Raw genomic sequence first — 18,067 nt, 5'->3', positions numbered from 1 at the left:
ATGAGTGCTGCTGGAGACTGGATGAGTGCTGCTGGAGATTGAATGAGTGCTGCTGGAGACTGGATGTGCTGCTGGAGGCTGAATGAGTGCTGCTGGAGGCTGAATGAGTGCTGCTGGAGGCTGAATGGGTGCTGCTGGAGTGGCTAATTAGTTTTAGTTTCGTTTTAGGTATCTTTGTTCTTTGCCTCCCGTCTCTCCTGCACGTCTCACCTCGAGTGTCTGGTGAGCAGGCTTTTGTCCCGGATGGGCCGCGCCGATCGCACAAGCCTCGGCAGGGAGGAGGAGGAAGCGGTTGGGTGCAGGTGGGCGCCGGGATGTAGGCCGCCGAAATGATATATATGGCAATAGATTCTTCCGCGGGTATGGCTCGGGACTTCCTCGGGGCTGTACGAAGGGGCGCAACAAAGTTGCGCTCCTTCGGCGCGCGACACCGGACGTAATGCTGATTTAAAGCCCCTCAGGGCTGGCTCCTATTGGTGGAGCTGGATCGGGGGCGGGGCTCCCTTTCGGCGCGGTTTTTGTATTGTTTAGATGCATCTTTAGGTTTTTAAAAGATGCAATCTTTACTTATCTGTCTTTTGCCGCGTTATCGTCACCGGGTTCCCCCGGGTGGGGAGAGTGAAGCCCAGACCTTCCCCCGGCGGGGCTCGGCGCCGGTTGCGCAGGCCTTCCCCGATCGTGGCAGATGAAGAGGAGGAATTGTTACTCCAGTTATACCCTTGTTAAATGTAAACCGATCCGATATGGTTATTTACTATGAAGGTCGGTATAAAAAACTGTTAAATAAAATAAATAAAATCTCCAAACCTCCCCTGAGAAGCGTGTAGGATCACATAGAGGTACAATAGTCTTGACCGTCACTTCTGGCGGTGTAGCTTCTTTACCTGAGGTGGTGGGTAAATTCATATGTGTGTGCAGCAAGTTGAATGCAGTAGTCAAACTCTCCAGTGCACTCTGTTGTTCGGAGATTCGCTGGGCCAGGCCTGGAATGGCCTGCAGTGTGGTGAGCTGAGCCGAATCCATGGAGTTAGCAATCTGTTATGATTAAGCGATGTTTGGGTGGATTCTTGGGTACTGTGGCAGATGACCATGCCCATGGGGAGGAGCCCCATGAGGCGCCACAGTACTGGGCTAAACACAGATGCACAAACACAGAGTTTAGTTCTTTTATTAAACAGCTTGTAGTGTACCACCAAAGGTGGCAGTAGTGAGGTAGTCTGGAAGTAGCAGTCTCAGGACCCTCGGCAGAGGGGACCCTTCTCACCTCGTTGTTTGTTTATTTATTTATTTATTTAATTCTTTTATATACCGACCTTCATGACATGGATCATATCAAATCGGTTTACAAGGAACCTGGGGGTTAACATTCATTAACAACCAAATTAACAAGAGGTAATTAACAAGAGGCAAAGTTACATTTAACAAGGTGGCACAAACTTGGAATCTGAAGACGGAATCAAGGAAAGAGGAAGAGAGAAAGATAATAAGTATGTATAGATGGAGCTTAGCTACATATATAGCGAGGTGAGGTTAAATGGAAAGGTCCATAATTCGGAACGATTATGGGAAAGCTTGGATGAATAGCCACGTCTTGAGTTTTTCCGAAATGTTTGTAGGCAGGGTTCCAGTCTGGAATAGTATTCCAAATGGTAGGTCCTGCTATTGAGAATGCCCGTTGTTTGGTGGCTGTGTGGCGTGTGGCTTTGGTTGAGGGGGGCGTGCAGAGATCCTTTGTACATTTCTCTGATGGGTCTAGAGGAGGTGTGGAGTCTGAGTGGGATCTGAAGGTCAAGCTGGAGCTGTTTGTAGATAGTTTTGTGGATTATGATGAGGGACTTGTGTAAGATTCTATAGTTTATTGGTAGCCAATGCAGGTTCCGGAGGATGGGAGTGATGTGGTCTCCGCGGTTATTGTTTGTCAAGACTCTGGCTGCCGCGTTCTGGAGCATCTGTAGTGGTTTTGTGGTGGAGATGGGAAGCCCTAGGAGAAGGGCGTTACAGTAGTCAATCTTGGAAAAGAGCATGGTTTGGAGGACTGTCCTAAAATCATGGAAATGGAAGAGGGGTTTGAGCCTTTTTAGAACTTGAAGTTTGTAAAAGCAGTCCTTAGTTGTGTTGTTAATGGATTTCTTTAAGTTCAGACTGTTGTCGAGGATTACTCCGAGGTCTCTTACTTCCATGATTTGGGTAGTGTGGGGGAAATGAAGCGACGTAGAGGTGTGGTCTGAGGAGATAAGGAGTTTGGTCTTGGTAGCGTTAAGGACCAGGTTCAGACTGTTGAGGAGGTGGTTGATATATTGGAGGCAGTTTTCCCAGAATATGAGTGCTTTTGAGAGGGATTCTTTTATGGGGATAAGAATCTGTACGTCATCCGCATAGAGATAATGTGTTAATTTTAGGTTTGTTAGCAACTGGCAGAGGAAATTATAGGGGAATTACGGTGCAGGTTTCCCAGCAAGGTAGAACTGTGGATGAGATAGACTGAGAGTTAGATTACTCACTAGATGGTTGCTGTTGGTATGCGATTCCACCAGGTTGAAGAAGTTAGGAGTGGCACCGAGGCAGGGAGAGCAGGCCCTCGGGGATCGAGTACCTGATCCCTGTAAGGCACCTGAAATAAAGCAGAGGGCCCCCGAGGAGCGGGTACCCAGGTTAGCAATACCCCGAAGGGCAGAGAGAGAGCTTCCAGCGGCAGCACGGAAGCGGCAGAGTAGCTTAGAACCGGCCGAAACCAATCCTTTGCTAACTCAATGAGCTAGCAACTTAGTACAGGCTATATACCCAAATGGCGTGATGACAGTAGAGGGGAATGCCCCCGAGGTTTGCACCAATGCTGGAATAAAGACGTGGGTGGCGTGTGCATGCGCACCCTAGTAGGCCCTTGGGAGGAGCATGGTGGGAGGCAGCACCATAGCCATTCCGGGGATGCCAGAGAGGTCGGCTAGTAGACGCGGCGGCAGCCATTTTCCCTAGGGATGCGGGAGGAGCGGTAAACAAGGTGAGGCAAATGGGGCGAAGCCGTCTAGCACCGACAGATGCAACAGTTTAAAATTGTAGATCTTCTTTTGTTGCTATGTGCTCACCAGGCTTCTCCCGTTGGTTCCTCACTGCAGTCTCCCAATGTCTCTTGATGTCTGGATGTGGCTTTAAGCAAAGAACTGTTCAGAAAAGCCGCGGGTTTTCCCAAAATAAAGTCCAGCCAGGGTGTGCCTACTACTGCACCCCAGTCTGTGGTAGCACTGGCCCTGAACATAATTCCAGGAGTTTGGCCTTATCTGGAACCAACAACTCCTTCACATTCGAGCCATCTGGCTATGCCGGTCTCTGCGGTATAGCCTTTACCAGAAAAGGCTTTTAAACTTGGGCGCTAAAGCCGGGCTCTGTCCTAGAACGTTTCCTCCAAACCAGAGTTCAGTTCCAGCTGCACCCGTCCCAGCTTCACTGCTCAGAATAGCCAAATCCTTAAAAATAGTTCCCTGAAGCTTGGCCCACTTTCAGGGGTCTAATTCAGGCAAATCCCCACAGTGTCCTTCCTTTCCCCCGCTCGGGAGTCTCCCCAGAGCTGAGGCAGATTGCCTCCTTCCCTTCTGCAGGAAAATCCCAAAAGCTGAAGAAACATTTTTTAAACAAAACACATGTACCTCCGTGTTTTCCTTTGTCGCAACCATCCACCCAGGTTTACGGGAGCTATTGGTTATTAGTTACTTCCACCTTTGCTGACCTCTTCCTCCTGCCACTTCCACTAGTCTCTTGTCTGTCTCCTCTCTTATAATCCGCTCTACACCTGGTTCCCAGCCATGCTTAACTTCCTCTCCCTTCAGGTGTTCGGCTTCCTCTCCCTCAGCCCTCTGGGAGTTGTAGTCCTCCCCTCCCCCAATTGAGCTTTTGGTCTATTCAGCCCTAGCTTGCATTCCCCTCCTGTTCAGCTGTCATAATGGGATGTATCTCCCATTAAACCATGCAATTTATTTTACATAGGCAAGACAAAACATATGATAAAAAAAAAGTTACATAGCATAAAGTTGTATAAGAACACAGAAACAAGAGGCTCCAATGGTTGCACATTTTTATTGAATATGAACATTCACCCAAGGAGATCAAGTGGTCAACCTTGCAATATACACCTTTGTATTGGAGGGTAAGGAATAGGGAGCAACAACTGATTTGATGTGACCAACAGCAGATCCCCTTGATGCACACTGCAGTCACACAGACTGAACACCGAAACAGAATGGGGTACATTCCCATGACCCTCACTGATCAATTAAAATGTGCTGAACTTCCAAGAGCACCAGCCAGAATAGTCCACGTGACGTTTTCCTATTGGTTTGTTTTTGTTTGTTTGTTTATTTGTTTATTTATTTAACAGCTTTTCTATACCGACATTAAAGTATACATCATATCGGTTTACATAATAACAAAAAGGTAGAAAATACAAATAACAGGGGGTGGGGGGTGGAGAACCAAAAGGGGGCTCAATAACAGCGAGCCTCAAAAATGAAAGAGATAGAGAGGTGAGATAGATGGTAACAACTTTACCTATTTCTCTTCAAGAGACATCCAAGAGACATGGTTACCTATTTCTCTTCAAGAGACATCCTACCTGTCAATTTCAATAGTATTGCACTTCACCTGCACTGCAACAGAAGTAACTTCTGACTAGACGAGGATCTAAGCCAGCACTTAGTTTGACAAACCTCTGATCTCAGATCCTAACTCATCCGGGATGAGGAAGGATCCAGCTATTCTTCGACGAATGGAGGGAAATCAGCAAGGATCAGTGGGTCCTCGAGTTTGTGACATGTGGTTAACATTTGCCCTTCTCCTGTCCTCAGCGCTTTACCAATGTTTGGCTTTCAATTTGGATGCATCTCAGCCCAGCTTCATCTCAAGGTGGAGTTGCTCCTTCAGCAATAGGCAATAGAGCCTGATCCTCTAAAGGAACATGGCAAGGGGTTCTATTCCTGCTATTTTCTTATCCCCAAGAAGTCAGGGGAATTGAGACCTATCCTGGATTTATGAAGACAACAAGGGCGCAGTTAATGGGAGAAATTCAAAATAAAAGCCCTCCACACAATCCTGCCCTTCATACAAGTGGGTGACTGTGTGCTCTGGATCACATTCCCATCTATCCTGCATACTGGCAATATATCAGGCTCATGAAGGAGGGAAAAACACTAAGTCAATGTTCCACCCTTCAGCCTATTGGCGACCACAAGGGTCTTCATAAAATGTTTGGCAGTAGTGGTGGCATATTTACATCTCCAGGGAATATGCATTTTCCCATAGTTAGACAACTGGCTGATGATAGGATTATCTCAAGCAGGCGTGCTAGACTCCCTAGGCTTTATAGTCAGTTTTACCAAATCAATCCTCATCCCCACCCAGATCAAGTTCTTCAGGGTGTGGATAAGACTCGTTGGAGGGGAGTGTGTTCCTCCCATCAGAAAGAGTAATTTGTCTTTGGGCATTGGTTCAGAGCATAATGCAGTAAGATTAAGTCATGGCCCAGGTAATCCTGATTATTCTGTGTCATGTGGTAGTAGCGGTACATGTGGAACTCATGACTTGTCTAAACATGAGAGCTCTTCAGTGGGATCAGCTGAGTCAACTTCTGTCACATTCTGTACTAGTAACTTGGGAGATGAAAGCAACCCTGCAGTGGTGGTTGGAAACTCTAGCTACCCTAAGCAATTGTGCTGGCCAGAGTCAGTGAAAGACTTTTAACCCAGTGGTAAAGTAAGTGCATCTTAATATGACCAGTTCTTAAGAAAAGGTGATGCTGGGAGCTCTAGATCTGTTTCAAATGTTCCGTTCCTTATCAGGTTGGACAGCATGAACAAATTTCTAAATCTAAGCAGATGACCTCTGGGGACCTGCAAGGTTCATTTCTTTCTCCTTTGCTTTTTAACTTGTTTTTAGCTTCTGCTAGCTACCCTAATTGAAGGTTATGGCTTCAGTAGTTAATTTTTCATGGACGATATTCAAGTTCTGGATTCTTGTCTTGACCCTGGCACAGAAATTTGATGAGATTGCTACTTGGTTATTTTGTTTATAAATTGGAAGTAAACCCTCTGAAGTAGGAGTCCAATATAGGCATCCATTTAGTAATCGTTTATTTATTTTATTTATTTTATTTAGTAACTTTTATATACCGACGAACGTTGGGAACATCTCGTCGGTTTACATATAACAGAACTCAGCAACAGGCTTTACAATTTTTGCGTAATTAGATAATTAAATAAGGAACATTCAGAGCATACAAATAACAGATTAGATTATATAAGTAAAATTATAAAAGTGTGATACATGAAAGAGGTTATCTAAACGGGGGTGGGGGGGGGGGGGGTGGGGAGGGGGAGATTCTGATATATAGGGGTGGGGAGGGGGAGATTCTGATATATAGGAGGGTATCCACAATTAAAGGAGGTATATATACACGTGATTGGGAACAAATTTTTTATATATAAGTTTTTTATATACAATATGTAGTCCTGATAAATTCACTTTATGGGGGGTGAGGGGGAAGAGGTAGTTTAGAGTAGAGGGAGGGGTGAAAAGGAGGTGGAAAATAGGTGGGGGGAGAGGGAGGGGGAGAGGTTAGGAGTTGTAGGGGGGTGGGGTTAGAGTGGTTGTGTGAATATAAGGGGTAGAAGTAATTGAGGAGCTAGGATTGGAGACCCAGGTCTGCGGGGGGGGGGGGGGGGGGGGTGAGAGTGTATGTGTGTATATTAGGTATAAGAGTGTTTGAAGAACCAGGTCTTCAGGTTTTGCCTGAATATTTTTGGGCAAGTTTCTTGGCGGAGGGAGGTAGGTAGCTTGTTCCAAAGAAGCGGGCCTGCTAGGGATAGGGCTCTTTCGTTTGTGGTGCGGAGTTTAGTAAGCTTAGGTGAGGGGGTGTGTAATGTAGCTAGATATTGTTTTCTGGTGGGTCTATTGCTGTTGTGAAATGAGAAGTGTTCTTTGTACCAGTGCATGTTCTGGTTGTGAAGAGATTTGTGTATTAGGGTGAGGGCTTTGAAGGCAATTCTAGATGCTACGGGTAACCAATGTAAATGTTTGAGAACCGGAGTTATGTGATCATTTTTGTGGGTGTTGGTGAGTATTCGGGCGGCTGCATTCTGGAGGAGTTGTAAAGGCTGTATGGTGTTTTTAGGCAAGCCTAATAACAGGGAGTTGCAGCAATCTATTTTCGTTAATATGAGGGCTTGTAATATGGTGCGGAAGTCATTGAGATGTAGGAGAGGTTTAAGTCTTTTTAGGGTGTGCAGTTTGTAGAAGCAGTCTTTGAGGGTATTATTGATGAATTTCTTGCAGTTGAGGTGATAGTCAATGGATACGCCGAGGCTCCGAACATGGGTGGGAAAGGTGAGGTTAGTAGTAGGAACATTGTTGTGTGTGATAGTGGGGGTCATAAAAATGGTGGGGGTGATATTAGGGGGTGATATGTGGATGAGTTCCGTTTTAGTAGCGTTGAGGGCGAGGAAGTTGTTGGATAAGAGGCTGCTTATTTCAGAGAGGGCGGATTTCCAAATTTCCATAGCTTTGTGTATTGAGTCTTTAATAGGAATAAGTATCTGCACATCATCGGCATATATGAAGTGCGGAAGGTCAAGTTTAGCAAGGAGATGGCAGAGGGGGAGGAGATATATATTGAAAAGAGTAGAGGATAGAGATGAGCCTTGGGGTTCTCCTTGAGCGAGGTTGTGTGGTTTGGAGGTGGAGTTACCCATTTGCACGCTAAACTGTCTATCAGCTAGGTATGAGTGGAACCATTGTAGGGCCAGGCCTGAGATGCCAATGCTGCTTAGACGTTTAGTAAATGAAAAGTATCAACATCCCATTTGTTGGAGTTACAAAAGTATTAGGTATTAAATAGGATATGCCTTGTCAATGTCTGTCCAAATTTCTGGATTAACTAAATCTGTTTTCTTTGCATTACATATGATCCGTAGGTTAAAACCTATTTTGAAAAAGTTAATTTACTATAATTTCCTGTGCTCTTGTACTTTCTTGGCTTGATTACTGTAACTACTTATACCTAAGAACTACTGAGATAGCCCTGAAGAGGCTTCAATTATTACAGAGCTCTGCTGCCAGAGTAATCTTTGGAGCACCTAAATTTGATCACATGACACTTTTACTGAAGAAACTGCCCTGGCTCGCAGTTAAAGCTACAGTGGTGTTTAAGCTTATTTGTGACACTTACAGAGCAGTTACAGAGAGGTACCTGTTTAAGTAATTTGTTAGTATTGAGTAGAGCCTCAAGGTCTTCACAATTAGAATTGCTTAAGTTGCCTTCTCCATGGGAAATCAGATTGGAACATACTAGGATGACGGCCTTTCAATACCAAGCTCTGGTAAAGGCCTGGTTATTCATTCAAATGTTTGATGATTAGGATGTTTGCTTTTATGAACCATTTCCATGACTTCATTGTCCTTTTTTATTACAGTTTAATTGCATATTTTTATTATTTTATTTATGGTTTTAATTTTGCTGTGTAATTAATTTTATTGTATGTCAATTTGATTTTGTGTGGAGAATCAGTTTATAAAAATTAATTGGCATTGGTCCTGGAAGTGGGTTTCTCTCTTGAAGTTCGACCTCATCAGGTAACACTGGCGATGGTTACACATACAGGTCCTGCCTGAACTCAGGGATATACATAATGAAAATGCATGAGAATAGATTTGCATACACTGGACACAAGTTATGCAAATCTATTTCATGCATATTCATTGTGGAAATCCTGAAAACCCAACTGCATAGGTGTGCCTCCAAGAGAGGGCTGGTAAGCATGATCTATGCCACCTGAAACTCCTCTCCCTCAACTTGAAGGCTTGAATATTGAGCACTTGGTAGTTTCCTTCTTGATACTGTCAAAGGAAGTTGAGGACAAAGTGATTTTGGCTAGGACCTCATCCACCAGAAGGTTGTATGAATTTAAATAGAAGAGATTTTTATCTTGATGCCAGGCAGGCTCTTTGGACTTTTTCACCTGTAATCCCAAGGATCTGCATCAGCACTTGTTCTCCCTCTCCTCATCGGGTCTCCATACATCAACAGTGAAAGTGCGCCTTAGTGCTATAACCGTGCATCCCAGTAAGGGGAGGGAACACCTATCTGCCTTCATCTTTTAGTATCAAAATTCATGAAGGGTTTGTGACATACAATGCCTCCAATTTCAAAACCTTCTATGGCATGGGATCTCAATGTCATTTTAGCATAACTAATGAAGTCTCCCTATGAACTGCTGGAGTTGGCCTCTTTGAAGTTTCATATGTAGAAGGTGGTGTTTTTAGTTGTTATCACTTTGGCTAGGAGAGTAGGTGAGTTACAGATATTAGTCTCATACTCTCCTTATCTGCAGTTCTTCCATGACAGTGTTGGTGTTCCACAGCCATCCTAAGTTTCTACCTAAAGTGGTTTTTGCTTTTTACTTGAATCAAGCCATTGTTTTGTCCATGTTCTTCCCAAGGCCATATGTGCACAAAGAAGAAGAGGCTGTCCATTCACTGGACTGTAAGAGAACCTTAGCCTATTACCTCAGGAGAACTCAACCACATCGTCAGGCTTCTCAATCTCAACAGAATGGAAGTGCTAGTTGCCAATATATTTTGTCCAGTTGGCTAGAGGATTGTATTGTGCATTATGTGTAGGCTGTCCTTCAGATTATATATTCTGTCAAGGCTCAAGTAAGAGTCATGGCTACTATGGTTGCAAACCTAAGAGCCATTTCTGTTGAAGACATCTGCAAAGCTGCAGTGTGGTCATCTGCTTTAAACCTTCATGTTGCACTACTGTCTGGACAATCTTTTTCGAGAAGTAACTTGGACAAGTAATTATGCACAGTCTATTCATCCAATAGTCCACTCTCTATAAGGGGAGCCGGGTTCCCTTATGCATCCCTCAGCCTGGGGCTCCTCATTTGTTATGGCTAATTCAGCCCTGCTTTTCTCAAGAGAAAGCAAGTTTGCTTACCATAAATGGGGTTCTCCATAGACAGCAAGATGAGTTAGCCATGCTTAATAGCCGTCTGCCTCCCTGGAAAGTTGACGTTCATGAGCAGTTGGCATGCTGGAACTCCCATGCATGCTTAGTTGTAAACTTTTATTGAGATGGGTCCATTTGGCACCATTGGATGACATCAACCACATGTCAGAGCTTATTCATCCTGTCTACGGAGAACCCTGTTTATGGTAAGCAAACTTGCTTTCTTCAGGGGAATGTCTTCTAATTCTGCAAGATTTTCTATTCCTCTCTTTTTTTTTTCCTTCTGCTTCTCCTCTTCCATTCTTTGCTGGCAAGACTCTACTTACTCGATGTGAGGCATGTAATGCTGGCATTCTGGGATATTGCAAAAATTGTGTGCAAGACCTGCTAGCACTGTGCTTCTTACACAGAGAGCAGAGATGCCTGGCAGTGGGAAGACAGCACTTTTGAGTCCGTTTTCTTTCCACTGCTTTTATTGATGATCAATTTTTTGATGTCTGAATTCAGAGCCATAATTTAGTTGAAATGACTGCCATCAAGGTCTCACATATAAACTTTGCACAATGCCACAAACAATTCACTTTTGACCTCCAATTCTTGGCCAACAGGAGATGGAGGAAAATGGGTAAGGCAGAAATTGGCCCTGAGTTTTGGGAAGGTTGGTGAGAATCATGACTATGGTATAAGGTGTATATTATGATAGCCAATGAATTCTTGTTTTTCAGTTACCTTGAATTGCTGCTATGATATCATTGAATTGTTTCATTATAAACTAGGGTCACTTAGTCTTTTTCTGTTACAGTTCTCTGAGTAAATTCTGTCTTTTTTTTTCTTTTTACAGGGTAGAAGCTATTGACCATTCGTCTGACAATTCTGAAACGTCTATGGAAAGTCAAACAGAAGAAGAGGCAGAAGAAACTACTGCTAGAGTCCAAGAAGGAGCAGTGATAGGTCATAAGGTGCAAGCCCAGGAATCTGGCACCTCACCTGCTCACAAGGAGGATGGTAAAGAGGTAGGCAGGGACTTCAAGATTCTTCACTGTGAGATTTTGGTTACTTTCAAAAATATGTAAAACTTTCCAAAAATAAGATGGCAAAAGTAGATGACTTTGGAACGTGTTTCTTTGTCCACATTTGGATTCAGTGTTGGCAAATGTCAGTTTGTGCAGTCTTTAGTATTTGCATTGGTTGTAAAGTTAGTTTGCTTTGATAGCCCTGAGCAATTCCAGGGCACAACCACAAATTGTTGGAAGTTTGTGACTGCCAGTGCTGTAATTTTATTTCCAACATAAAGAAGCACTTCAGAGACACAAGACTGGAGTTCAGTTCTTGGGTCAAATCTCCATTCCTTGGGCTAGCTGTGGGTGCTGCACAGCAGCTGGGGGGGAGGGTCACTGTCATTGCAGGATGGCGACACCCACTGGCCAAATTTGAGGCCTTTGCCTACCTGCTGAATTTTGGAGGGAGCTCTGGGCCATGGCTCTTGGCTGAGGACTGTTAACTGCAGTGACTGAACTAAAGCAAGGCGGGTGAGGATAGCGAATTGTTAAGAATGGTTTAATGGAACAGTCAGCAGGGCTTTACTTAAGGCAAGTCTTGCCTCACAAATCTGCTTCACTTTTTTGAAGGAGTTAATAAACATGTGGATAAAGGTGAACTGGTAGATGTAGTGTATTTGGATTTTCAGAAGGCGTTTGACAAAGTTCCTCATGAGAGGCTTCTAGGAAAAGTAAAAAGTCATGGGATAGGTGGCGATGTCCTTTCGTGGATTGCAAACTGGTTAAAAGACAGGAAACAGAGAGTAGGATTAAATGGTCAATTTTCTCAGTGGAAGGGAGTGGGCAGTGGAGTGCCTCAAGGATCTGTATTGGGACCCTTACTGTTCAATATATTTATAAATGATCTGGAAAGAAATACGACGAGTGAGGTAATCAGATTTGCAGATGATACAAAATTATTCAGAGTAGTTAAATCACAAGTGGATTGTGATAAATTGCAGGAAGACCTTGTGAGACTGGAAAATTGGGCATCAAAATGGCAGATGAAATTGAATGTGGATAAGTACAAGGTGATGCATATAGGGAAAAATAACCCATGCTATAGTCACACAATGTTAGGTTCCATATTAGGAGCTACCACCCAAGAAAGAGATCTAGGCATCGTAGTGGATAACATATTGAAATCGTCTGTTCAGTGTGCTGCGGCAGTCAAAAAAGCAAACAGAATGTTGGGAATTATTAGAAAGGGAATGGTGAATAAAACAGAAAATGTCATAATGCCTCCTTATCGCTCCATGGTGAGACCGCACTTTGAATACTATGTACAATTCTGGTCGCTGCATCTCAAAAAAGATATAATTGCGATGGAGAAGGTACAGAGAGGGGCGACCAAAATGATAAAGAGGATGGAACAGCTCCCCTATGAGGAAAGACTAAAGAGGTTAGGACTTTTTATCTTGGAGAAGAGACGGCTGAGGGGGGATATGATAGAGGTGTTTAAAATCATGAGAGGTCTAGAACGGGTAAATGTGAATCAGTTAGTTATTTACTCTTTTGGATAATAGAAGGACTAGGGGGCACTCCATGAAGTTAGCATGTGGCACATTTAAAACTAATCGGAGAAAGTTCTTTTTCACTCAACGCACAATTAAACTCTGGAATTTGTTGCCAGGGAATGTGGTTAGTGCAGTTAGTGTAGCTGGATTTAAAAAAGGTTTGGATAAGTTCTTGGAGGAGAAGTCCATTACCTGCTATTAATTAAGTTGACTTAGAAAATAGCCACTGGTATTACTAGCAACAGTAACGTGGGATAGATTTAATTTTTGGGAACTTGCCAGGTTCTTATGGCCTGGATTGGCCACTGTTGGAGACAGGATGCTGGGCTTCATGGACGCTTAGAATAAGAGTGTAGTCCAATAGAAGCCAGTTCCAATTAAGCTTGAAGCCCAGAAGGATAGGAAGAAAACTCAGGCCAAAAAATAAAAGCACGTCAGGATAAATGACTCAAAACATAGGTGTGCTGAAATATTACCCCAAGAGTCAAATCTTTTCCGAGATAACATTTTACAAAACAAAAAACAAATTGCAATTTCACCGTAATTTGATTGAAAAGATAATTGCTCCTATCTAGGTGGCAGTAGAGATTTCCTGCTGGGCTTATTAGAAAATCCTGTACTGTGGGTGTCTGTGCAGTGCTGCAGTAGGGGGTCAGAGTGGTCGGGCATAGAGAGGTGTAAAAAAAAAAGTCAAACTTAATCCAGGCAAATGTCAGCCTGTTTAGAAATCAATGGCATTTTTGACATTTTCCTGTAGCTTGTGGCTGCTTCATTGTGGAAGAATAGTGATTGTGCTGCTCCTGCATATAGCCAATAAAAAGGATCCATATTTAGATACAAATAATTCACCTCAATGAAGAATTTACATGTTTTGGATGTTCACTGTGCCAAATACTGCTCAAATTAAACCAAAATGGTGTCAGAAAAATGGTCTTCAGAGGATGTGAGCATGTAAAGCACAAATCCCTAGTCACTTATTATGCAGTCTTAGGCATTTTGAAATCCTACTTGTAAAAATGTAGAAGTACTATTACATTGCAGTACACAAAGCTGAAGTCTATGTCCATTAACTCTGTTTATGTTGGGTGGCTACTGAATGACCTTGGGTAGGTGAATCAGATTTGCAACCAAACTCTCTTAGAAGTCCAGTTTATGGATTAAACTCCAGAATGGAATGAACTATTGCACTAAGCAGACCAAGCTTGTCCTTCCGTGGAAAATCTGCAATCTTGCTGCATAGTCTGTTCGTCTAAAGGACATCCAACCCTTGATAAACAGCATAAACTGCTCGAGGTGTGGTGCTATTCCAAGAAAGCTATTGTAGCCACACTTTTGATTGTGCTTTTATGAAAGTTAGCTGGATTGTTAACAACATAAGAAATTGCCATGCTGGGTCAGACCAAGGGTCCATCAAGCCCAGCATCCTGTTTCCAACAGAGGCCAAACCAGGTCAGAAGAACCTGGCAATTACCCAAACACTAAGAAGATCCAATGCTACTGATGCAATTAATAGCAATGGCTATTCCCTAAGTAAACTTGATTAATAGCAGTTAATGGACTTCTCCAAGAACTTATCCAAACCTTTTTTGAACCCAGCTACACTAACTGCACTACCACATCCTCTGGCAACAAATTCCATAGCTTTATTGTGCAGTGAGTGAAAAAGAAGTTTCTCCGATTAGTCTTAAATGTGCTACTTGCTAACTTCATGGAATGCCCCCTAGTCCTTCTATTATTCGAAAGTGTAAATAACTGATTTACATCTACTCGTTCAAGACCTCTCATGATCTTAAACACCTCTATCATATCCCTCCTCAGTCATCTCTTCTCCAAGCTGAACAGCCCTAACCTCTTCAGCCTTTCCTCATAGGGGAGCTGTTCCATCCCCTTTATCATTTTGGTTGCCCTTCTCTGTACCTTCTCCATCCCAACTATATCTTTTTTGAGATGCGGCGACGAGAATTGTACACAGAATTCAAGGTGCGGTCTAACCATGGAGCGATATAGAGGCTTTATGACATTTTCTGTTTTATTAACCATTCCCTTCCTAATAATTCCTAACATTCTGTTTGCTTTTTTGACTGCTGCAGCACACTGAGCCAACAATTTTAAAGTATTATCCACTATGATGCCTAGATCTTTTTCCTGGGTGGTAGCTCCTAATGTGGAACCTAACATCGTGTAACTACAGCAAGTGTTATTTCTCCCTATATGCAACACCTTGCACTTATCCACATTAAATTTCATCTGCCATTTGGATGCCAATCTTCCAGTCTTGCAAGGTCCTCCTGTAATATATCTCAATCCGCTTGTGATTTAACTACTCTGAATAATTTTGTATCATCGGCAAATTTGATAACCTCACTCGTCGTATTCCTTTCCAAATCATTTATATATATATTGAAAAGCACCGGTTCAAGTACAGATCCCTGAGGCACTCCACTGTTTACCCTTTTCCACTGAGAAAATTTACCATTTAATCCTACTCTCTGTTTCCTGTCTTTTAACCAGTTTGTAATCCACGAAAGGACATCGCATCCTATCCCATGACTTTTTAGTTTTCTTAGAAGCCTCTCAAGAGGGACTTTGTCAAACGCCGGTTCACCTTTATCCATATGTTTATTAACCCCTTCAAAAAAATGAAGCAGATTTGTTAGGCAAGACTTCCCTTGGGTAAATCCATGTTGACTGTGTTCCGTTAAACCATGTCTTTCTATATGCTCTACGATTTTAATCTTGAGAATAGTTTCCACTATTTTTCCCGGCACTGAAGTCAGGCTCACTGGTGTATAGTTACCCGGATCGCTCCTGGAGCCTTTTTTAAATATTGGGGTTACATTGGCCACCCTCCAGTCTTCAGGTACAATGGATGATTTTAATGATAGGTTACAAATTTTAACTAATAGATCAGTAATTTAATTTTTAAGTTCCTTTGGTACCCTAGGATACATACCATCCGGTCCAGGTGATTTGCTACTCTTTTTAGTTTGTTAATCTGGCCTACTACATCTTCCAGGCTCACAGTGATTTTGTTCCGTTCGTCTGACTCATCACCCCTGAAAACCATCTCCGGAACATGTATGTCCCCAACATCCTCATTAGTAAACACGGAAGAAAAGAATTCATTTAGTCTTTCTGCAATGGCCTCTTCCCTAAGAGCCCCTTTAACCCCTCGGTCATCTAATGGTCCAACCGACTCCCTCACAGGTTTCTTGCTTTGGATATATTTTTAAAAGTTTTTATCATCAGTTTTTGCCTCTGTAGCCAACTTCATTTCAAATTCTCTCTTCACCTGTCTTATCAATGTTTTACACTTAACTTGACAATGCTTATGTTTTATCCTATTTTCTTCAGATGGATCCTTCTTCCAATTTTTGAAGGATTTGTTTTGGCTAAAATAGCCTCTTTCACCTCACCTTTTAACCATGACAGTAATCATTTTGCCTTCCTTCCACCTTTCTTAATGTGTGGAATACGTATGGACTGCGCGTCTAGGATTGTATTTTTAAACAATGTCCATGGCTGTTGAACACTTTTAACCTTTACAGCTGCACCTTTCAGTTTTTTTCTAACTATTTTCCTCATTTACAGATTTTTTACAGATTTGCTAAATTTCATGAATTGTACCTAGATATAAAATGTAGATTTTGTGAACATAATAGCCTGCTAGTTTTGATTTTTTTTATGCCATTCTAGGAAGCTAAACTGGAGCCATTGAATGGTGAGATAACGGAAGACACAAAGGCTCCATCAGTAGGTGATAAAGAGGCATCTGATGGAGAGTTAAAGTGTGAGAATTCAGATGGAGAGTCTGCAAGTAAAGTTCCAGTGGTTGCTGAGGATGTTGCATCTGAAAAGGTGTGGAAACCACGCAAAGGGAGTAAGGAATTATGCAGGCAATGAGTATTTTAAACCATACACATTTACTTATGAATGGTTAATTAGAATTTTGATATTTATTAGTTTAAGATAGAAGAAAAAAAATGTAGAAATGTGCAAAAAATCTTATTAATTCCATTTAATGGGTGACTTAACATAAACTTGAAACTTTTGGGGATGGGAAGGTAGTCCTGTATTCAAGCAGACTGCAGTATATGTTAGGAGGAGAAAAGGAAAGGCTTGATGGGCTTCCTGATCTTTAACTGATATCATATGTTACGGCTTCAAACCAATGTGTGAAGGTTTAACAAAATTTCAAATTTGTGCTACTTCAGTGACTTTTCTGTATGCTAGCATGTATCTAAAATATACTGTGTGGGGGTTTTTTTTGGTGCAATTTTCCATTTAGAAAAGATCTGGGAAACATTCAAAGCACAAAAGAACCATTTTGAATATAGCTTAGTTATTTATTTATTTTATTTAGCATTTTTTTATATACCGAGGTATAGCAGAGTTGCCTTCACTCCGGTTTACATATAGAAACAACATGTTACATAGAACGATGTATGAAGATTACAATTTAAAATTAACGAAAGTAAATACAACTGGAGAATGTATAACAAGATAACACAGGATAGAACCCTGAATAGATGTACATATAACTCATGAAGCATTGAAGGGCATCTGTATCATTGTAACAGGGAGATTGAAAAATGGCAGAATATAAAGAATTTTTAAAGTCATTGAGTGCTATCTTTAAAAGATTGGCTGAGAAGCCAGTGTTTTAAGTCTTTTTTGTAGGATTTTAAGTTATCTTGATTGGTGAGGCAATGAGGAAGCGAGTTCCAGAGTTTTGGGCCGATGATGGAAAAGGCTCTGTTTCTGGTGGAGGATAATTTAGCCTGTGGAAGTGAGGGAATCACTAGATTAATTTTGCTGGCGGTTCGTGTAGTACGTTGGGAGCAATGGATGTGGAACAGGCGGTTTTCTCTTGAGTGCAGAAATTGATTGAGCACAGCTGAAGCTGGGAAGGTCACTGGCAGAATTTTGGAATGCTTGGAATAACTGTTTTATCCATTGTCCACAAGGGCTCCTTCACTGTGGCACAGGATTGGTAAAACTATGTACATATCCATTCTTACAGTACAGGTATCTTACCGTCCTCTTCACAGGGCTATTATACATTCTCTTTTTGCTGATGAAACACGTGATAGGCTAAAAATTAGTTTATTTAGCATGAACATTATAGTTGAACTATAAGGCCAGATTGCTACTAGTGTAACAGGCCAGCAGCCAGTGTTTCTAAGCACTTTTTCTCTAGCTATTCATTGTTAAGCTACAATGGAACTAATCATACCATCCAGAGTGGCCACAACTTGCGATCTTACTTCTATGTGGCTTTTCATTCTGGTAGATAACATGCCTGCACAAGATGGAACTTTTGGCTAAAAAAGTATTCAAAGTTTTTTAAATGTATTTTCAGTATAGGTAATCAAATTTGATAAAAATGCATGAGAAGTCTTGTGGTAGTGTAACTGCTAAACTGCCTGTATATATGTTTTTTTGGTGCAGCAGTTTCTTTCTGCATCTTTGGGCTTCCAGCTTAGTCAGAACTGGCCACTACTTGGCTACGGTGTCAT

At 42.2% G+C, this 18,067-nt stretch overlaps 1 protein-coding gene across 2 annotated transcripts in view; it reads left to right on the top strand.

Annotated features, from left to right (window-relative positions):
* Nucleotides 1–18,067, top strand: part of FAM169A (family with sequence similarity 169 member A) — a 244,678-nt gene that overhangs the window by 202,362 nt on the left and 24,249 nt on the right. For both annotated transcript variants that reach the window (XM_029575050.1, XM_029575058.1), the window contains exons 11-12: nucleotides 10,836–11,007; nucleotides 16,245–16,406. In XM_029575050.1, coding sequence (XP_029430910.1) covers nucleotides 10,836–11,007; nucleotides 16,245–16,406 — 334 coding nt within the window. The remainder of the gene's footprint in view (nucleotides 1–10,835; nucleotides 11,008–16,244; nucleotides 16,407–18,067) is intronic.

This window comes from Rhinatrema bivittatum, chromosome 1, assembly GCF_901001135.1.
Source record: "Rhinatrema bivittatum chromosome 1, aRhiBiv1.1, whole genome shotgun sequence".
Taxonomy (NCBI): Eukaryota; Metazoa; Chordata; class Amphibia; order Gymnophiona; family Rhinatrematidae; genus Rhinatrema; species Rhinatrema bivittatum.
Note: the sequence above shows the minus strand (reverse complement) of the source record. Positions and strands in the feature narration are given on the sequence as shown.